We start from the raw sequence: 22,758 nt of genomic DNA on the forward strand, positions 1-22,758 counted from the left end.
AATCACCAAAAACTTCATTTATTTAAGAAAAAACAGGAGTGTTCTACTTTCACAAAAAAGTACATAATACAATAATTAACAAAGGAGCTAACTACTAAAAAATGTCAGTTTTTGATTATTTTTTCCCCCCACTATCTATATGGCTCAAGCGAAGAAAAAAAAAATGGTTAAGTACAAATAACAGATAAAGTGGTTGCAGGCGGACACGCACCCTTGTATAAATGGGGATGTGGCTGTTTTCAGAAATTCGTAATCACATTTAAACTCATGTTAAAAATCGAGATCAGCACCCACACGCCACCATTTACAGTGCCTCTAATTATCATCAAATAATCTTGTGAGCACATGTACAATTCTGCTCCCAAGGACTAAAACAAATGAAATTCGGTTTGAAATAAAGACAGTTTTTTTTTTAAATTTATTTTTTTATATTGATAAATGGAACGGGGAAAGGGGCCGCAGCAAAAACACCACTTTGTCCTCTGCAAAAGAGCTAAAAAAGAGCTAAGTCTGCAGCAGCTTGTGTGTAATTGTATATTCCTGCATGAGAATAAAATAGTAACCTTGTTATAACAGTGTGACAACAGTTCAGACTGGAGAGAGAACGGAGCAGGTTTCCATCACAGCCATCAGCATGGTTTTGGACTCCTCAATGCATGGAAACTTGTTAATGCAGCCAAGGTACACAGGTTGTAGTGTAACCACAGTGTATTTTTAAAATCGTTGTCCAACCAAGGAAATGCATATTATATTGTCATCGTTTACAGGTGTGGGAGCTCGTGCCATTTCTTGTGTCCTATCAAAGCTCGGTGATAGAGGAGAAAGTGTCTATTCCAATATATCCCAAGGAGCTGGTTCATACCTGGACAGGTACAGTAATGTCTGGCTGCTCTGTTCTTCTTTCTCATTTCTCAGCTCTGCATTTGGTGTTTAACTACTCGTACACTGCACCATGTAGCCACCGCCTTCCTGTCCCTCCTTTATTCTCGTCAGTCTGACTTGGCCTCCATATAAGGCAATGTTCTGCTGTTTGTGTGTTGAGGTGTCCACAGTTCCTGAGCCACGTCTCCACATTGCCTTTGTATTTGTTCTTTCAGTCTGTTTATTTTTGTTTTTTGTATGCCTGTGGATTATGTCTACTCAGATTCCCTCGTGTTATTGCCCAATTTTTCCTGTATTGATATTGATGTGATCTAATTGTGCCAGAAATATTTGATAGCCCATCTTTTTCTCCCCCCCACCGTCTGTCTGTACTGTCACACATTTATGGGCTCTCAGTGGTCAGGCCCACTGCCAGAGGTGGTTGTGTGTTCAGTATTAAGGCTCATACTTTACACATTTACCTCGGCAGACTCAATCTTCATTACATGCTTAGATCTGTATTAATTTTGATGGGTTTACAGTTATAAGTAGGCATACAGGAAATTTGACCCTCAACCTTTTAACTGTGAGGCAGATGCGCTAGTGATATTTGTCATTGAAGAACAAACACTGTATAAATATAGAAAGTTTTCCCATCGGTTACAAAAATGCCTTTGAATCTCAGCAATGCTATTTCTACAATTGCAGTTTTCCGGTATGTATGTATGCTTCCTCTAGTATATGTGTGTCAAACCCCATATGATTCCCCTCTGGGGGACAGTTACAAAGCATAACAAATGTATAATAAAGTTTACATTATACATAATGTGTGTGCTCCAGTGGTTGGATATTGTTGTGTACTAATCACAAACTTGAAATGTATTGTGAGACACATTGTTATTGGGCACTAATAGTAACATTGACTTACAATGTAAACAAATCAAGGGCTTGATTTTGGCACATACAGTAGCATCGTTTGAATTTGAGCAATTCCGGTTCCTCATTTAGATTTTGGTTCCCAACAATTTCTCTATTTGCATACTTTTAAAAGTGGTGGGTCAAAGATGTAGCATGGTTTAAATAAAAATTGTCCAAATTATGAACATCCATTTTCTCATCAGCATGCAACATCGATGAAAATGAACATTTGACTCAAGGTTCTTTAAGCTTTTCTTTTTTTAGTCATTGGTGTCTACTTTGGTTTGAAGACGTTAAACCCTAGAAGCTAAAAATTTCCAGTTAAAAAGTGCAAGCAACAGTTTACCTTGTTAGCTGTCTCAACGTTGACTGAAGCTCTTTGCAGTGGAGGCTGCGTCTCTTATTCCAAGTGATGCACTGAGGCGACTGGTCATTAATTTCAGCAAAGTTAAGACACTTTTGTTCGTACACCCGCCTTTGGGCACAAGCTCGTCATCATCCACCTTCTTTGTTGGTTTACATTGCTTTGTTGTTTTTCGCCACTTGTTTGTGGCTGGAGTACTAGGCATCGACACTGTGAACTGATACTGTACATTTAAATTTCAAGGCTTCTGGGAAAAGTGTAAAATCAATCCCGCTGCCCAACCCTAGTGGCACATAGAGCTTTACTGTATGTTTAGAAGGAATGACACTCTGTTCCTCTGTCCAATTCCTCCCTCAGTCACTGCTGCTGACTTGGCACTGTCTGGGATGCAGACACTGGAGCATGTGGCTGTTACCGTGACAATAAACCACCCTTGTCGTGGCAACCTGGAGATTGTGTTGTTCTGTCCCAGCGGGATTCCATCAATCATTGGGGCTCGACGGGCTATTGACAGGTGACACCACCCCCCTCGCCTTCCCTTGCAACACTCACATATTTTGAATACTGTACATGAGTGGAGCATCCATACCATACCAAATGATGACTGTTGCCTGCATGTGCTTCTTTCACACGCAGAGACTCTGGAGGTTACCAGGACTGGACTTTCTCCACTGTGCGTTGCTGGGGAGAGAGTGCTCACGGCCAGTACCACCTCAAGATATCGGACCACAGTAAGCTCTGTCTGTTCAAAACCCACACACTTTGGATCGCACACTATTTAGTTGCTCTGTGTTATGAGCTCCTTCCTCCCACAATGACCAATCACTGTGCTCATGTAGAGGAACCATTGTCTCAACAATGTGGCAAGATGGGGGAGTTAATGCAGTGGAAGTTGACTCTGTATGGATCTTCTATGACCTTCATGGAAGTCAAGGACAGACAAATGTAAGGCAAAGGCATTTCTTATCAGCTAAAATAATTGTTTTAATTTTGTTTAACGGAACCCCTATAAGAAGAGATGTATTCACAAAATGTACAAAGCTTATTTATTATTTTCACTAAGAGAACTAGAAAAATTCCATTATAGTGGTTTACTTCCCCGTGGAAAATTAATCTTGGATGAATGAATGCCATAGATGCGGTTTTTAAGGGTAATTACAATTAGATTACAAATAGCATTAGCTACATACTATCAATTTCTTAGTCAACACTGAACAGTTTTCTTGATTTCTTGCAAATTTAAATGTATACTTCTAAAATCTAGCTTTTCTAAATATTTATTAGCATGTACTTTATTTATTTTTGCAATATTGTAAAACTAAATGTAAAAATATTTACTGTGAAAGGAAACTCAAGGTTTTCTTACACATTTACTGTATGTTGCGCGTTATACAATGTACAGTGCCTTGTGAAAGTATTTGGCCCCCTTGAACTTTTCAATCTTTTGCCATATTTCAGCTTTCAAACATGAAGATATACAATTAGTCTTATGTCAGGAATCAACATGTGGGACATACTCGTGAAGGCGAACGAATTTTATTTATTCTATACTTTTTTTTTTTCAAAACAAATAAAAACCTGAAAAGTGGGGTGTGCAATATTATTCGGCTCCCTCCCATTAACACTTTGTAGCGCTACCTTTTGCTGCAATTACAGCTGCAAGCCGCTTGGAGTATATCTCATCAGTTCTGCACATTGATAGACTGAAATTCTTGCCCCTTGTACCTGCTAAACAGCTCGAGCTCAGTGAGGTTGGATGGAGAGCGTTTGTGTACAGCGGTCTTCAGCTCTGACCACACATTCTCGATTGAATTTAGGTCTGAACTTTGACTAGGCCATTCTAACACCTGGATACGTTTATTTGTGAACCATTCCATTGTAGATTTGGCGTTATGTTTTGGATCATTGTCCTGTTGGAAGATAAATTTCCGTCACAGTCTCGGGTCTTTTGCGGACTCCAAGAGGTTTTCTTCCAGAATGGTCCTGTAATTAGCTCCATTCATCTTCCCGTCAATGTTACCCATCTTCCCTGTCCCTGCTGAAGAAAAGCAGGCCCAAACCGTAAGGCTGCCACCACCATGTTTGACAGTGGGGATGGTGTCTTCAGGGTGATGAGCTGTATCGTTTTTACACCAAAATATCGGTTTGCATTGTGGCCAAAAAGTAAAATTTTGTTTCATCTGACCAGAGCACCTTCTTCCACATGTTTGTTGTGCCTCTCAGGTGGCTTGTGGCAAACTTGAAATGAGACTTTTAATGGATGTCTTTGAGAAATGGCTTTCTTCTTTCCACTCTTGCATAAAGGCCAGATTTGTGCTGTTTATGACTGATTGTTATCCTATGGACAGACTCTCCCACCTCAGCTGTAGATCTCTGCAGTTCATCCCGAATGATCCTGGGCCTCTTGGCCGCATCTCTGATCTGTCTTCTCCATTTCCGAGATGAATGTTTAGAGGGACGGCCGGGTCTTGGTGGATATGAAGTGGTCTGATAGTCCTTCCATTTCAATATGATTGCTTGCACAGTGCTCCTTGAGATGTTTAAAGCTAGGGAAATCTTTTTGTATCCAAATCCGGCTTTAAACAACAGTATCTCTGACCTGCCTGGTGTGTTCCTTGGTCTTCATGATGCGCTCTGCACTTTAAACAGAACCCAGAGACTATCACAGAGCAGGTACAGAGACTTGATTACACACAGGTGGATTCTATTTATCATCATCGGTCAACATTGGATCATTCAGAGATCCTCATTGAACTTCTGGAGTGAGTTTGCTGCACTGAAAGTAAAGGGGCCGAATAATATTGCACACCCCACTTTTCAGTTTTTTATTTGTTAAAAAAGTATAAAATATCCAATAAATCTCATTCCACTTCGCAACTGTGTCCCACTTGTTGCTGATTCTTGACAAAAATGAAAATTTTATATCTTTATGTTTGAAGCCAGAAATGGGGCGAAAGGTTGAAAAGTTCAAGGGGGCCAAATACTTTCACAAGGCACTGTATATATTTTAGTGCAGCACTTGCAGTGAAGTTTTGTTGACTTAGCTTTGTTCATTGAGTACTTAAATGGTTTTGGATGATTAAATTTACATACCGATATAATTTGATACTAATAAATACTGATAATGATTTTTTTGATCAATAATTGAGGATTGCTCAGTTTGTAACCACGATTTTGGAAACTATGTAATTCATTGCCACAAAACTTTGCGAAGAGCGCAGAGCACAGCATTGTGTCCCCACTGAATTTTGTTAAAAATACAGATAAACTTGTGGATTGAATAATAATTGTACCTCCCTCTCCCCAGGTGTAATGTGAGCAATTATAAACAATTATTCCTGTATGTAAATCAAGATGAACATTATCTTTGCAGTTAAGGTGCAAAAGGCCTGTCGGTGTGTTGGGAACAATAAAGTAAATGGATCATTTGAAAAATGTAGATTAATGTTTCAAATAAACTCCTAAAATCAATAAAATGTTCTAGAATATTCCATGAGATGCACTTATCTACAGTACAGGATTGTAAACAATTGAGGGATACCTGATGCTGACAACACAGTTTCATTTTATATTTTCCTTCCTGCTGCTTAAGTCACATTAACAGGACAACCAATGGCACAGATCAGCCAGAAATTCAAAAGGCACATTCCAAAAACCGTTTGTAATTACCAAATGAAATGTATTTACTTGAGCCTTCATATGTATAATTTTTCCTCTGACATATATAGTTTATATATAGCGTGTTCACCCGGGTTCAACTGTCATACTCTCTTCCGTTGATCATAACTGGCGTATTCCGCAACTGATCCAGTGCGGCTGCTGCCACTTTTCAATGTTAACTTCGCATCTGGTGAGTACTTGAGGTGTGATCAGGAACACTGCTTCAATGGGACGGATATGTTTTTTGGTGCTGTGGTAATACAGCACCAATACTGTGTTCCCAAGTTATTTGCGGGAGTTAGGTTTTTGTATTTTTTTTTTTTAACTTGACAATCAGATTTGCCACAGCGTTGTGTGATACTCATCCCATGTTTTTTGTAAACTTCGCTTGTAACGTTACGACTGCTTGCTGAACTGGTGATCAGGAAGAATTTGATTCCTTGCCCTTTATTCAACTGCATTTTTTGAGTCATCTGAAACAAAGAAATACATGTTTCAACCATACATGTATGGATTGGATTGGTGACTTATGAGACAGCCTATAGTTGATCATTTTGAACATTAAATACCTCATGTTTGTAGTAAATTACTTTTGATATAGATTAAAAATAATTTCGAAATGATTGTATTGTTTTTCTTTCCATTTTCCATAAATGTCCCAACTTCATTTGAAATGGGTTTGTGTTTTGTGCTTGTCTTCTCTGATTTAAATGGATTGTAGTTTACTGATCATTTGTCTAATAAATGACAGGTTGGTGGAGGATGCCATGAGTGGCAATTATCTGGACAGCAGCTTCTCTTTGCCTTGCTCCACGGGTCTTGATATCCCGTCAGAGATTATCAGTCCATTCAGCTCTTGCAGTCTTAGGGTAAGTTTCTTCAAAACCCAAGAGAATAAGAACGTTCTCAATGATATGAACATTGACTCATCTCAACTATCGCAAAACATATGTATTGTGGTAATAGACTTTCAAGGCTCGAAATTATTCTTAGAGGAATTTTGGTAATTATTTATTCATTAGAGGAGCAAATTACTAATTTTATTCCCCAGGCAGGGACTGGAAGCAAGGGTTTTCTTTATTAAAAATATGACAATACAATGAGAGAGTAGAATGAAGTGGTGCAGTTATAGAATGTACTTGAGTATTCTTTTGGAAATTCTACCGAACAATCAAAAATCGACAATTAGACCGGTCACTTAATAACGAACGACCAAAGGATTTCCCTTTTTGTTTTTTCAATTTTTTTTTAGCAACATTTCTTAAATTCAGTGTATGAAATTTTGTTTATTTTTTTTAAAGGGATTGACAGTCTTTGTGCAACTTCCCTTAAGCAACAAGCATCGTAGGTATATGGCTATGCATTTATGAGCTCAGGCCAGCTGACTAGGAAAGAGACAAATATTCTTTATACCACTTACAGTTATGGAAGTGTTCAATTTGTTCAAACTAATATGAAAACATGTCAAGAAGAAACCGATATTTCTTTGATTGGACTTCCCCAAAACCCTCCTCTGTTTGGTTACAGGATCCATTTTATTCGTTTTTCACTGACATGACTCAAAGCATAGCCCCTTACAGATCAGTAACACTGCTCAAATGTCACACACAGCTCACGTTATGTCAAGAAGGTAGATTAACATTAATCTTACAAATTTTGATTTGCGCTTTATTATTTTTACCCTGTCTCGATTCTTATGACCCGACTTCATACGGGGGTCTTTGGCAGAGAGCAACTCATGGATGCTCGGATTACGTTTCAATATGAAATGCTCTCACATTCTTCCTTTTCTGTCCTTTAATTTCGCCTTTTTCTTCTCAATTGCACTTGGTTATTGTCTCGTTCCACCAACCAAGCTTTATTGAATTCCGCCTTTTTGGTGACGTAAGGGCCCTGTGTCACATTAACACCCATGTGTCCATCCACCCCAGTGAAGCTTTTTGGGACAGTATCCCCACTTAAGCTATTGGAAAAACATGACATTTGCAGTTTTTCTTTTCAGTTTTACAATATGCACGATCAGAATTTTTATGTATCACAAATTTTGATACGAAACTGTTTATTTTGAGCTTTGATTGTATATAGCATTGTTCCGAGGGGGCAGAAAATACAATCTGTAGAAGTACAGATACTGTTTTAAGAATTTTTTTTCCTTTTTTTAAGTAAAAAGGTACATCCGCAAATGTACAAAAGTAAAACTAAAAAAAAAAATCTTCTCAAAGCACCATTAAATGAGATAAGATTAACATCACATTGTCAAGGTACAGTACATATGACATGACCTACTGGATACATTGTTAATCCAAACCACCGGGATTTCCCTTTAAGTACAGGCCAGAAGAAACTGACCGTTTTTTCTTTTATTCCTTTCATATCAGTACTTTTTACTCGTTTTGTGAAATTAGGCTTGGGCCTTTTTTTTATTTTTTCAAGGTAAAGTACATATGACATGACCTATTGCATACATTGTTAATCCAAACCACCGGAATTTCCCTTTTAAGGGCTTCCCATCGTTGGCATTCTTTGTGGAACTATTTTTTTTTTTTGGGGGGGGGTTAATGGTGGGTGGTTTTAATAGATGGGTCATTTGACTGTCTTGACTTTTCTTGTGTAAAAGCTTGCAAAATGATGATAGTTACTATAGAGTTTAAATGTTGCTTCATGGAGTAGGTTGAAAATGCAATCACAGGTCTGCCTGCTGGATTTGTTTTTTATATTTGTGTCTCTTGACTTACATCTCCAGTTTCTGCTCTTGCTCGGCTGCTTTGCGCTGTTCTGGTCCCTCTACTACTTACTGGAGGCTGCCATAGCCCACCTGGACCTCCAAAGCTTCAAATGCCTGGCCTGGAAAGAAAGGGGTCACAGATTCAGGAAAAGTCGCCGAGCGAGAGGAGTGGAAGAGGCATTGGATGAAGAGAATGGAGCGGAAGACGAGCGGGTATCTTTGGTAGCACTGCATACGGTGCTGGACTCTGATGCCAAAGTGCCACTTATCAATGGAGAGATGCTGTCAACATAACAGAGAGCCTGGTCGGACAAAAGTGCTCTTTGGCGGTCTCAGGCTTCCATCCCAACATCCTCACCCAGCCAGCTCACTGCAGTTTGTCTTATCGTGTTGTGTTGAAAGGTCAAGTGGTAAATGGTGGACTGAACTGTGCATGAAGTACACTGTGGAGCGTAGTGCTTCACATGTGCTTCAAACGTCAGTTTTTTTGTTTGTTTTTTCAGAGCGGCCGTGCCTGTGCAGCTAACCCTCCCAAATATCTGAGAGAAAACCAAAATGATTACAAGCCTCAGTAAAGTTTTGTGCTACAGAAGAATGATCTACTGTTTGTAAGGAATGTAACGTGTGCACTTTATAAACGTCTCAATGTGGTGTGTTTGCGTGTGTGGTGAAACCATTGTCAACTAGGTCTTCCTCTTAAGTGGCCTCAATTTAAAATGCCATTATGGTAAAAGCATATTTTAGGAATAATATTGTATTTTTGACACAGGATGATTTGCATTGGACATTAGAGCCCCCACCTCCTACCTGTGGATTTCTACCATCTGAAAAAACTTGACATTTCAGTTGTGCAATATGCACAACTACTGTACATTTTTATTGAAGGGTTATCTATTGTGGAATATTCACAGCTATTTTTATTGAAGTGTTACATATAAAATGTGTCTTATATTGGACATAATTTGTGCTGCCTATAAAACAAGTCTTTTTATACAGTGTTTTTCGCTACTCTGGTACAGTTAAAGAGTTGCAAGTTGTGTTTTGCGGTGCAAGTCACATATTGTTGATAAAGGATGATTAACTATTTTTTTCTGGTTGTGAATTCTGTGATATACCATCATTTTAAAAGCACAAACTACTGCTATGAGAATGGGTTGGCAGATTCTGTCATATAAAATCATTTTTAAGCAAACTATTATGATCACAGAATGGAAAAATATATTTTTTAATACTGAATTTTGGCGCGTACTTCACCATCACTGAAAGGAACGTGACAGCGCCACTTCATTACCAATAGACATGGACTTCAACCTTCCGCCTTCAACCACATTCAAACAAATTTCAACTAACAAACCATTTGCATCAACATATTCACAACTCGGCGGAACGACTGGTTAGAGCGTCTGCCTCACAGTGGACACAGACTGGGGTTCAATACAGGTCCACTCCTATGTGGAGTTTGCGTGTTTTCCCCATGCCTGTGTGGGTTTTATTCTGGGCTCTCCAGTTTCCTCCCACATCCCCAAAAATATGCATGATAGGTGAACTGAAGACTCCAAATTGCCTTTAGGTGTGAACAACGTTGAATGCGAATGCCTTTGTCTCGATCTCCCACAATGGCTGGCAAACACTTCAGGGTAGACCCCGCTTCCTGCCTGATGACAGCTGGGATTTGCTCCAGCACTCCCGTGACCCTTGTGAGGATAAACGGCTCAGGTGATTGACGGCTGTTCACTCTCTTCCAACTCTTAATATACACGTAACTGAAAACAAAAGATGGGTGGTAACGTGCTACATACATTTACTCCGTTACATTTACTCATCTTCCATCAATTGTGCTTGTCCGTGTACTTTAAATGCACAAATGCTTTTTAATTATGTGAAGAAGGTTTGATACTTTTACTCTGTTACAATGATCGACAAAGCCATTCACTACTTGTATTTTTTCATACTTGCGCGTACACGTCTATCATTGGACTTCATCTGGGGAGTTCTGCATTGGGTGCCAGTAACGTCAATCAAACAGGACCACTAATTTCATTTGACTTCATTAATCCGACTACACAAGGCAGTCACATGATCGTACACGTAACTGTGAGCCAATCAAAATGATTTTTTTTTTAACCTCAGAGTACTATCTTACTAAATATTTGGAGAACTACTTTTTACTTTTCCTTGAGTCACATTATTCTAAACAATACTTTTCCTTGAGTACAATAATTGGCTACTCTATGTACCTCTGGATACTACACAGAACGCACATTGCCACAAATAAATGCACCTAATGGACTTCAACGACAGCATCACTTGTCTTGTACACACTGTCCATTCTCATCAGTCCCTGATTACTTGATTCAACTTTGGAAAAACTCACAACTTCCATAAAGACAACTTCACTGTTTCTAATAATAATTACTGTATAATTGATGCAATCTATCCATTATTAATGTAACTTTTTTTCTTTCCGTAAAAACTTCGGTATACTCCAATTTTCCTGTTGATCTAGCATAATGTAATCCGCCGTCCTGTCTTTTTTTTTTTAATACAGTATATTATATTCTTTGACCTGTTTTGTAGCCCCCCCAAGGTTGGCTTGTTTGTTTTTTTATTTTTTACTTGTTTTGTAATTACCCCTTGTCCCATCCTGTTTTTTGTGCAAGTCTATTTTTTTCTTCTAAATAATTAGCCAAGTGTGGCAGGTGCACAAATCACACAGCTCTTGCACACATGTATTTCCAAGTCATTATTTAATATGAAAATTTACAAAACATACTAGTGCTGATACAGCAGGCATAGATAGTGGGGAGGTATGGATCCTTTTTTTTTTTAAAGCAGTATAGATATTTTCCTCATGACGATTGTTGTCATACACAGTGTCGTTGGTAACTTTACTTCTTGCCACCAAATCTAAGATAATTCTATACAATTGAATGTGCAATAATGTTGCAGGACTTGACAATATTTTTTGCTTTTTACCCCTTTCCTAAGCAGTATGAATTTTTTACATTGAGTGCTTTTGTTGTTGAGGCCTTACAACCCTTACTAAAATGAATGGGAGTTACAGAACAGCGCAAGGTGAGGCTCAGCAGTGGGGTTTGTGTCACGAGTCAAGACTCGGTAGATATACTATAAAGCAGCAGGGGGTTACTGAATTGGAAAGGTTTATTTTGTAGCACCTTTTTCTTTTTCTTTTTTTTTTTTTAACCAAAGGCCAGTAAACACTGGCTCTCTGATGGTGCGTTGGGCATCAGGATGGTGTCATTTCTGCGGCCTTGGGATTTTAGAGGATTTGTCTTGGCCTTCCGTAGCTCATGCCTTCCTGACTGGCTCCCTTGTTCGACCCCATCTGGAGACCGATCACATTTTTGCCTGCCTTCATCTGGTCATCTGAAAATTCGCGCTTGTTCTCCTGAGCTTTCCTGCAAATCCACAAATGAACAAAAATGAATGTTAATACTTCTCGAGGGTGTAAAAACGATAAATACTATTACAAAGCGACCCACTTGAAGAACCAGTTTGGGTCACCCTGGTATGTGCCCTCATCCTTAGTAACGGCCAAGCTGCCAAGAGCTGACAGGGTCCTCTGCACCGCTGCCAGGTCCTTACCTGCCCACCAACACCACCGCAATTGTCAGTCGAGTCATACAATTCAAAATTGGACAAAAATTCTCATGGAAAAAAAAAGAAAAAACACCGCTGCATATAAAGCGTACTCATGTCTGGTGATATGTCAGTCATTCCTTATCAAATTTAACGTGAGTACTTTTGCTTTAGAGGTAGCAGAAAATGGGGGGCACAAAAGGGCATGCCCCCCCCCTTCAACCCACTTTTTGGCTTTCTTTGTTGTGCCCCTTTAGTCCTTTATCCTGTATGTTTTCACACCTGTTTATTTAGCGCATTAGGTGGTGTCTTTCTGAGCATATGTTGCATATCAACAGCATAATTACACGGCGCAACCCATACTAGTGATGTGTATTCAACTTTTGTGCACGGTTGCAACTCTTTATCGAAAGTGACCCCTGAACTCTGTGGCCCTCGGCCCACTTCATTTGTTTTGCCATTATCAGTGGTGACCTCTCCTCTCCTATTCACCAACACCACTTACCCTGCTTAAGGTAGCAGGACGCCGAAACATATCCAAGATGATGTCAGGCAAAAGGTGGACTACAGTACTACTACACTACCACTACACCATCAGGCTAAAAATTTGTGAGCCCCACCCCTTAGCACCGTTAACAGTTACAGTAATAGAGAAGTGAAAACAAACCCATCTAACCTTCCCAGAGGTCCACAGTCTGGAACATGTCAGTCTTGGTGACGCCATACTTCTCAGCTGCATTGAGGAACTGAGAGATCTGCTCCATCTGTTTGAAGGCCATGGTTGAGCTCTGGATCTTCTTCACAGGTTTGTCGCCACGAAAAAGACTGTTGATCAATTCGCTCAGGACCTGAACCGACGGGAGGTTATGACAAGTAACGGAGTGAAAATAAGGCGGTAAAAAGACAGAAAGAGCATTATGGTCAAGTCAAGTATTCCCCACAAGTGTGTTACTTATGGAACATGCAGCTACACATAAAAATACAGCAATATATGAAGGCCACTCACACAGCCGTCTTTCAGCCAGGTCTGGAAACCAGTTTTGCCCAATTCTGGCCTCCCGACGCCAGATCCACACTGGCGGCTGATCCACTCCACCAGAATCTGTTCCAGCTCCTGGTCGTACTTGCTCTCGATCTTATCCTGAACCTGCCGGCTCATGCCGTAGGATGGACCTTTGTTTGCCATGCCAACTCCCTGGTGACATGGAATCAGTAGATGGGGAATTACAAATTGGGGAAAATGTGAAAACTACACACACATGATGTATTACTGCGATATTGTGTATTTTGAGCGTAACCTTGCTTGGAGCAGTGTGCTCAACATTCACAAGCGGTATTCATTTTTATTATACTATTGCTCAGACCTCAGAGTATTTTGTGAAGTTCTAATTTATTGTGCATTCAATTTGGGTTTCAGGCATTACAAGCAAATGCTAACATCTTTGTTTTCAACCTGTAACTTGAAAGCGCAAACATGCAAACGGGATGCTACTCTCATACAACCGGAGGAAAACAATAGAATTACCATACAGACATCTTTGACATGCGTGTCACAAGCGTGTAATGAAGCAAAGATGCTCAGCTGCCCAAGTGAATCTCCCGTTTGTCAGTCGAGTGACGTTAACAGCATCGCGTCCGTACTGCACACCATTTTGTCTTACTAAGGTCTCAGGCAGCCTGGTGTGCAAAGGGAGCTCTAAATCAGCCATCTTTGCGAGTTTCTTTTTTTGTCGTAGAGACCCATCATCATCATCACACGCACAAAAAAAAACAACAAAAAAAAAACAGTATGCTTGCTTGGCAGTGCTTTTTATTGCCACGGTATTGCTTTTTTTTTTTTTTTGCGCAAAATTTATATATAAGGTGCTGCCAGTGTCTGCACCATCCAACCTTTGCTGCCATCTTGACGTCAGGTCACTTCACCTTCCTGTTCCTGGGAAGGTTGAAAATTCAAATAGTAAGGGATAAAGCGCAAAAGGTTAAGGGGTGATGCTGCCTCTATTGCTGCCCGTATTTATTGGTGGGTGACGCTTTAACGTCTAATCGCTCCTGTGGGCGAGTAAAGGCCAAGGTTCTAGGAAAAATGTTAATGGGGCAATGCGACCCGCTGCATATTTAATTCAATATTTAAAATATCCCCAAAAGTAAGATCGGAGTTTTACCTAACATATCATACTTATAATTTTGAGATTATACATTTTCATTTAAAAACAAAGACTAAATGACCCTTTAAAGTGGATTCAGAGATTTGTTTCCAAATGCAATGTACGCATTTGAATGGAATTGCTGAACACACTTGTAAAGATTGAGGAGTACTCATTTATGGAGAAATAAAAGACGCAATAATTGATAAATAAAAGTATTAAGTTGCACATCGATAAATGTAATGGAATAAAATCCCTGTTCTGTCTTAACAGAAATACTTTATTAAAACTAGAAAGTATGCTGCATTAAAACACCTCTTAAGTACAATTGATCCCAAATGCAACTTGAGTAAATGTCACACGCATTCCTACACACCTCTGCTGATGATGCACTTTGGCATCCAGCAGGGGCTTGCCCCTCGCCCACTGTGCAACAATTGAGCACCTTAGCTCACATTAGCCGTTATTGCGACATTACGACTTATTTTTAGCTAGCGAGCTATGCCTACGCCCCAAAAATGAATCTTCGCTTTGGATCATCCACTCACATGGCCACTTAAGATCGCCTCATTGTTGGACAACATATCGCACCCAGACTTTCGGCTGGTGTGGCTGCTCTAGAGCGCCTCACTGTCAGCTGTAAGTGCACAGACGGGGAAAAAATTACATGAAAAGCCTCACAGTGACGGAGTGTGGTCTATTCCAGCAACTGGAGACCTGGCAGATATATTTTAGTGTCACAAACGTAGTTATGTGTAGGCATAAGAAAGAGGTCCATGTCATAGTAATAATGTTTGATTGACAGTTGGCAATTCAGCAGGGCAACGTCTGAACACTGTCAGCAGATGGAGAGTGGACAGTTGATTTTTTTTCCATTTCCAAGCCTCAATTGATATACTTGCCAATGTTTATTTTTTCTTGTCTTTTTTTTCCAAGTTTGCCATTGTTGATAACATCGCTCTTCTGCGTTGTGTGTCAAATTGATAATAATAAGTTATTTGGGAAAAAATAGATGCAGTGCATGAATTATATATTCAAACACAAGAGAATGGTTGAATATGTTTCAACTCCCACATAAGAGGGTAAAACGAAAGAAACCTGAGACGCTTCAATTTATTTTGGCTTTGTCATTTAGTGTGTGTGTGTTTTGGAGAGATATTGTAATGCTTGCGATGCAAGCCTTAACTCAAGATGACCTTCTCAAACAATTTTCGGTGCGGTCTGGCTGCATCCCCAAATACTAGACACATCCCACAAAGCACATCAGCCGTGCAGCTTTACTAAGTATGTTAAAGGGCCCGTTTAGAATTCCTTGCTTATAATTAGGACTGTCACCACTTTCTTTTCTTTCCTCCTGTGCATACAGCTGTGTTTTCCTGCTGTGGTTCACCGTTGCCATGGTGGAGTCTGGCAACACCCAGGACAGGAAACCATTTGTTTCCAGCTGTGGCAACAGTGGCACTATGTGGGGAGTGTGGGGTCATTACATCGTGCAGTCCGGACACCGCTCCCAATAATCTGATAGAACGCCACAGAGGATGTAATCATCCGCTAAATTACTGAGAGTTGAGTTTGTGGCTTTCTTGTACTTCACTGCTTTGTTCCAACTGCAGACAAAACTTGGGTTGGTGGAGAGAATTTTCTGGATTTAATTCTTCAGAGTATTGTAATTGTTTTAAAATTACAGTCCTGTCTGTCGACATTGAGTATTGTATGGACTGTAGTTAACAGGAGGTGCCTGCCCCCTGGACTATTTTATATGAAAAGTACCTTGTAGTCACCGGCCTTTTAAAGTTAAAGAGGAAAATTAAATTACTGCATTGCTATTTTGAATATTTGCATGTCTGCTCGCCTCGCATGAAAATCTTACTAGTCTGTGTCTTCCTTAAGATCATTAAGGTCATGACTTCAGCGTGTTAACCCTATAAAGCCCTAAAAGTGAGATTACATACTGGGCTTAATACAACAGGCAGATCAGTTAAGAAAATAGTTCCATTGAAGAGCTGCATCTCTGTGTACTGTATTTGATAAAGAGGTCCAAAGGTCATCATTTGCATCTCAATGAAATGTGTACGCTCTAAAGTTTCACAACACAGAGGAATAAAATGAAAAGTATACTCACTGTTCTCCTCCTGGGCAAATGTGCAGCTGAAAAGCAGAGTGTGGATATTTTCTTTGTGGGGACTTCCCTCCTTAAAAGTGCTGGCTAAAAAGGGGGCAGACGATTTAATGGCAGTAACATCTGAGAGGGTGGGTGTGGTGGACGGAGGGCGTATCAAGGGGAAATAGGAGGCCTAGATGGGAAGGGGAAAAAAGGAAAGTTCATCCTAAAAAGGGCATGGCCTTTAGCGGCTCCCTGCCACTGCTTCCCACTCCATCAGTACAGTCGAAAAGCCCGGCCTTATTTGGGTAGAGCTCGTCTATGCAGAGCGCAGGCAGTAGCCACGCAAGGCCCGGCTCGCTCTGCGGGAATTCTCCAAATACTTTCACCGCATCCCTCATCGTCTGGAACGGCTGCGCGAGGGAGCTGGAAAAACAAACCAAGTAACGACGCGAGCACACTATGTCTCGTGAATCTCAATGAAGAACAAAAGTGACTGCTGTTCTTTTGTATGTACTGTATACTGTACAGTACACAGAAAGGACCAGAATGCTGGAAGAGAAATATTTCTAAGAGTCCAAAGTGCGTGTTTGTGAGTGTCTGCTCAAAAGGTCAAGATGTCTTTTACACTTGCATTCCATTGCAGAGACGTCTTTGCACTGCTCAACAGCACCGCCACCCCTCCTCCTCCCAAAAAAGGGGGTTGAGCCAATGAGGTTACAATTGGAGTATACTTTGAATTGACCAGCTCTTATTCACAGGGCCATAAGACAGAAAAACCATTCACATTTACTTTGACTGGAAATTCACTGTCTTCAGTGACGCGAATTGCTTGCTTTGGGAATGATGTGGGGTAAAGCTCAGATACTCATTTTTACGTAACAATTCCAGAATGTCTTTTTTTATTATCATTTTTTAATCAGAGCCTTCATTTACAATTGCTTGTGTTGAAATCACTGTTCATCCAAGTCCGAATAACCTATTTGTGTGATGTATTACTGGTTTTGTGTTTGACATGCATTTACAGTGCATCGAGTAGAATGTATTCACAGCGTTTGTCTTTTTTTTCCCTTTTTCAATAATTATGGGCATTTGCCTCTTTAGTTTTCAGAAATCTGCAAAAGATTCCAATTGGATTAAAATTGTAACATAAGATGTGGAAAGAGTGAAGCACAGCAATAACTTTCCAGCTCCACAGTCACAAAATACAGTGGAAAACTAAAAGACCCTTGCTGCTTTTTTTAAAATTACAAAACAAGGCATATAAATGCAGAGATAATTATGTAACATGAGGGGTTGATTATTTGTGCTCCCACACAGAACATATTAGGTAGAGGACAAGTACTGTAAGTGCCTTGCGCTTGAGTCACATGCTTATTCTGTAAACAAGCACAGTGCAGCTCAGCTTCTGGCTTGCAGAGGTCATGGCTAGACCATCCAACCGTCCACCATCCATTTTCAAAACTGCTTATCCTAATTAGGGTCTCAGTCTCAGGGCACCGTAGCCTATCCTGGTCTACTTTCCAAAAAGGAAGACCCAATATTGATGCTGCAGTCTCCTTAAGAGATGACTTAAACTGTTGATTTTTCATTTTAAATACCATTAAATAAGTCCTCACTTACATAAATGCTTAGCTGCTCTATATGTGACCTGAGGCATGACTTTAAAACCAAGATAGGGTACCTCCGCATACCGTTACACCCCTAGGTAATAATTGCAGTTGGTACCCACTCCATCACTGGGGACTTAGCTTACTTATAAACAGTTTTGCTCTGAGCAACCATTCCCAAGGATGGGAAAATGCTGATATTGTTAATGTACAACACATTGAGGCTGAACTCTAATTGGACATCCATCCATCAACTTCCTCAGCCACTTATCCTCACGAGGGTTGCGGGAGTGCCAGAGCCTATCCCAGCTGTCATCGGGCCGAGGCGGGGTACACCGTGAACTGGTTGACAGCCAATCCCAGTTTGATTGGACAAATACTGTAATCCCAAATCTACATACATGTATTGGAAGCAGGATAGCCAAGAGAAGTCAGAATGAACTATTTGAGAATATATTCTAAATGAAGGTCAGTGCCTATAATAGTGTTTCAGTCGATAGTGGAGGTTTCCTGGTCCTGTTGTCCAACACCTTGGTTACCCACCAGGAGAACAAGTAACCATGATGAACAGCAACAATAGTAAAATGTTTGGATCCAAACAGATGGAAACTGAACTGGTAGACAAAACACCATCTGTCCCAAATGATGCCGCATATACAGTTCATATTTATTCAGGTCTATCGTGCAAACCTACCATAGATGATAGAACAGAGATAAGGCAAAGGACAAGTGTTGGGACAGTTTTTTTTCTGCTTCAAGATACTCTAGTGTGTATATACCCTCTAAAAAGGTTTGGATAATTCACAATCAAACTCAGAGGTCTTTATTGATCCTTGTGGCGCAGTTAGTTTCTTCGAGATGCCACAAGATGACGCCAAAGTACCACTTTAGGACTAGAAAGCAAATTTTACCAAGAATAAATTTTTCCAAATGTAATGGTACACACACACTTTGAACCAAGCTGTCCTGTGTTGTGTTTACTGATTGCACAAATTGGTTTTGCAGACATTCCAACAAACAACAACAACAAAATGTAAATGCTTACATATAAAATTGCAAAAATGTACGTATATCCACCTCAGAGAGGCAACTCTTGTTTTTCTTAAGATTGAACAGAAAAATAATCTCATATGAGGGACACAGAATGTAACCAGTAAAGGTTCAACTGGAGATGTATACATAGTTTCCTCCCAGATTCCAGCTCCATGTAGACCTGATTGCTGCTCTGGATCTCTATTGTGATAGTCTAGGAAAGCACACAACATGCAAAGGTTAGGTGCAGTTCCACTTGTCACAAGTCAAGGATTCTTTCTGGTTTACTTAGACAGGACGGGATGAGGACAGAAGGTCAGATGCTTATTTGAAAACACTTATTTGGTAAATTCCTATGAGAATAAAACCCATTCTCAGTCCCAAACATCCTTGCAATCTCGCATGATTGAAACACTTCTGTCATGAAGTGCTGAAGAACCCAACATTGGTGATGACCTAAACGCAAGCATAGACAATCGTCACTGATTCAATGAGCAGTTACTTCAAGATAACTAACAGAACATTAAAAAGTCACAAACAGCCATGAATGACTCATCTGAGCGGTGCACATCAAGTGTGTCTGCAGCAATTACAGTACTTACAAAATCTTTCAGGATCTGCTTTACAGTACTGACTGGACCACCACACAGTCATGGAGAAAGAGCGCACCCAACAGGATGAAAGCCGGGGATACATTGATCTGAAATCAAATCATTACTTGGTGTCATGCAACTAGATCAGTAAGGCAACATTTAACACTATTTCATTTTGTTTTACCAACTCTTTATTAACACCGTGTATGTGTCACATATGAATACGTAAAACATTATTACCTGTTTATTAGTTGTATATGAAAACATTGCTACAAGGGTGGGTGGTGTTGTGGTGCTGCCGATGCGGAGGTGACTGTTCCTCCTCCCGACATTCTCATGTTCCACGTCTCCATTGTTGAGGTGCCCGACCAGCGCTGCGGCCGAAAACTTCTCGGTGCCTGTCATGGCAGCAGTCCACAAGAACCCACTGATGGACACCAGCAGTAAGGGATGCCGTGAAGAGCTTTGAGACTCAAGAGGCGGCTGATGGATACAGACTGGCCAAGCGGAGCACACCAAAAACTTGGGTGTGGGAGGAGTTCGATGAGCCAATGAACAACGATCTGCAGACGGCTATGAAGAAATTCTGGTCCACAATCCAGTCTCTTAGAAGGGTGAAGCACTGCAGCGTCAACACATAATATATAATGAGGACGATGCGCCTCGGATCTCAGTTCGGAACATTGTGAATCAGTGTTCCGAATACTTTGAAGAACTCTTCAATTCCACCAATACACCTTCCCATGTCGAAGCGGAGTCTGGAGACTCTAAGATAGATTCTTCTATCTCCACGGTTGAGGTCACCGAGGTGATTAAAAAGCTCCCCGGTAGCAGTGCCACAGGGGTGGATGAAAAGTGCTCTGAGTTCCAAAAGCCTTTAGATTTTGTGGGGTTGTCCTGGTTGACACATCTCTGGAACATTGTATGGACATCAGGGAGAGTGCCTTTGGAATGGCAGCTCAGGGTGGTGGTTCCCCTTTTTAACAAAAGAGACTGGAGGTTGTGTTCCAACTATAGGGGATGACATTCCTAGGCCTCCCTGGGTTTCTGGATGGGAGGGTCCATCAGGAAGTCAAATCGCAGATTTAGGAGGAGCAGTCTGGCTTTCGTCCAGGCCACGCTACAGAGAACCAGCCCTAAACTCTTGGCAGTATCCTTGACAGTGCATGGGAGTTCGGTCAAACAGTCTACATGCGTTTTGTGGCCTTGAAAAAGGGGTTCGACCATTTCCCTTGAGGAGTCTAGTGGTGGATGGGAGTACTGTGTATCGGACCACCAGATCCAGACTGTTCGTTTCTGTATCATCCGTGAACAACCGGTTTTGGGGTTTTTGCATGGCCAGCAGTAAATTGGATTCCTTTCCAGCAAAAGTTGGACTCAGCCAAGGCTGCCCTTTGTCACAGATTCTGTTCATTACCTTTATAGATAGAATTTTTAGGCGCAGGTGAGGTGTTGTGGCAGTCCACTTTGGTGACATCAGTATCATGTTGCTGCTTTTTGCATATAAAGTGGTTGTGATAGTTTTGATAAGCTGTGATCTCCAACTCTCACTGGAGCAGTTTGCAGTCGAGTGCGAAGCAGCTGGGGTGAAAATCAGCACCACCAAACATGAGGCCATAGTCCTAAGTCGGAAAAATGCGGAGTGCCATCTCCATTTCAGGGAGGAGATCCTGCCCCAAGTGGAGGAGTAAATGTATCTATCCAAGGGTCTTGTTCATGAGTGAGGGAAGAATTGACTGGCAAATCAACAGGCGGATTGGTGCAGCGTCTGTAGTGATGCTGACAGAGCAAAAAACAAGATCGCAGATACAAGCAGCCAAAATAATTTTCCTCTGCAGAGATACAGTGCAAAGCTGGGGCATCCGAAACAAGTAGTTTTTCTACCGCATTGAGAGGAGGCAGATAAGGTGGCTCTGGCATCTGGTTAGGATGACTCCCAGACGCCTTCCCGGTGAGAGGATCCGGGCAAATCCACCCGGAGGAAGCTGCGGGGATGGTCAAAGACTCGCTGGAGAGACTATGTCTTTCTGCTGGCTTGGGATCCCCCCTCCAGAGGTGGTGGATAAATTGGCTGGAGAAAGGGAAGTCATGGGCTTCCCTACTCAAGATGATGTCACAGCAAACCTATGATAAGTGGAGGAAAAAAGGATTGCCACAAGGGATACGTCTGGGTGGCTATGCCCTGCAATTGACTGACACCCGGTCCAGGGCGTACCCTTCCTCTTGTCCAAAGTCAGCTGGGATAGGCTCCAGCATACCGGCGACCCTAATGAGGATATGCAGTATAGAAAGTGGATAGAAGAAATAAGGTGGGGATTCTCAAAGTCTGGTTAGAGCACCATGAGTAATATGCAGGCTCCCTCTAGTGTTACATGAAATTATTATTGAATAAAATACCGAATCGGTACATAATGTTAGTGATTTAAACATTTTTCTTTTCCAATAAGATACATTTAAGTACAGTTCAATTGGATTAAAAACAGAGTACAACACAGTTGCATTTAATCTTTTAGGATAATTTTTTTTTTATTGAACAACTTTTTTTTGAAGGTGGTACATGGACAGCAAAGTACTTTTAGATAGTACTTGGTGTGAAAAGTTTGAAAATGTTTTTTGTTTTTAAATTATGTGGCACGGGGAGTAGAACAAAAAAAAGCACTTAAGCAGTACAAAATGGATGCATGAAATGCATTCAAAAATGTTTCCCCAGTTTGTCATTTGTGTGTAGATATTAGTATAACGAATTATTTTAAAAAAATACCCTTGGCATGCACGGTAACACAATCTTTTCTAATATAAGTAGATCACTGTACTTATGACTTGATGTAATTGAAATGCTTATTACAACATGAAGCTGAGCGCATCTGTCTTTTTGAAAGAGAAGCCATTCAAACAAAATACATATTCAAGTGTGAATAAACACAATAAACTTACTCTTGGTGATCTTTGAGTCACTCGTTCCCATACCATTATTCAGAAAGTGTGTGGTTCCCCCACTACCACAGAAATTATCCATTGAACATATATATATATATATATATATATATATATACCTATGGGAACAATGGTGTCCAAACAAGAAGGCATATTTGCAAAAAGGACCTGAGTAATAAGGCTCAGATGCCACTCTAATACTGTACATACTGTAGT

General features: G+C 40.6%; 2 protein-coding genes and 1 long non-coding RNA gene across 4 annotated transcripts in view; 1 reads left to right on the top strand and 2 right to left on the bottom strand.

Annotated features, from left to right (window-relative positions):
- The window catches only part of pcsk7 (proprotein convertase subtilisin/kexin type 7), a 28,300-nt gene extending 18,686 nt beyond the window's left edge, over nucleotides 1-9,614 (top strand). Inside the window, exons 11-17 of the mRNA XM_061827629.1 lie at nucleotides 577-681; nucleotides 768-870; nucleotides 2,501-2,657; nucleotides 2,780-2,874; nucleotides 2,983-3,088; nucleotides 6,555-6,672; nucleotides 8,547-9,614. Coding sequence (XP_061683613.1) covers nucleotides 577-681; nucleotides 768-870; nucleotides 2,501-2,657; nucleotides 2,780-2,874; nucleotides 2,983-3,088; nucleotides 6,555-6,672; nucleotides 8,547-8,822 — 960 coding nt within the window. The 3' untranslated portion in view covers nucleotides 8,823-9,614. The remainder of the gene's footprint in view (nucleotides 1-576; nucleotides 682-767; nucleotides 871-2,500; nucleotides 2,658-2,779; nucleotides 2,875-2,982; nucleotides 3,089-6,554; nucleotides 6,673-8,546) is intronic.
- A 1,644-nt stretch (nucleotides 9,615-11,258) lies between these two features.
- tagln (transgelin) lies at nucleotides 11,259-16,551 on the bottom strand. 2 transcript variants are annotated; one of them, XM_061828003.1, is made up of 6 exons: nucleotides 16,395-16,510; nucleotides 14,019-14,061; nucleotides 13,135-13,323; nucleotides 12,805-12,976; nucleotides 12,032-12,134; nucleotides 11,259-11,947 (listed from the first exon to the last, which is right to left on the bottom strand). In XM_061828003.1, the coding sequence occupies exons 2-6, from the start codon at nucleotides 14,028-14,030 to the stop codon at nucleotides 11,809-11,811; spliced, it is 615 nt and encodes a 204-aa protein (XP_061683987.1). In that variant the 5' UTR covers nucleotides 14,031-14,061; nucleotides 16,395-16,510; the 3' UTR covers nucleotides 11,259-11,808. The 2 variants fall into 2 exon arrangements, with proteins under 2 accessions (XP_061683987.1, XP_061683989.1); XM_061828005.1 differs by lacking the exon at nucleotides 14,019-14,061 and having other exon boundaries at nucleotides 16,395-16,551.
- Nucleotides 16,552-18,639: 2,088 nt separating this feature from the next.
- Nucleotides 18,640-21,243, bottom strand: LOC133504886 (uncharacterized). Its single transcript, XR_009796100.1, has 3 exons — nucleotides 19,849-21,243; nucleotides 19,618-19,715; nucleotides 18,640-19,471 (listed from the first exon to the last, which is right to left on the bottom strand). It is a non-coding gene; the product is annotated as an uncharacterized LOC133504886 (long non-coding RNA).
- Nucleotides 21,244-22,758: the final 1,515 nt, after the last annotated feature.

The sequence above is a fragment of the Syngnathoides biaculeatus genome, chromosome 8, assembly GCF_019802595.1.
Source record: "Syngnathoides biaculeatus isolate LvHL_M chromosome 8, ASM1980259v1, whole genome shotgun sequence".
Taxonomy (NCBI): Eukaryota; Metazoa; Chordata; class Actinopteri; order Syngnathiformes; family Syngnathidae; genus Syngnathoides; species Syngnathoides biaculeatus.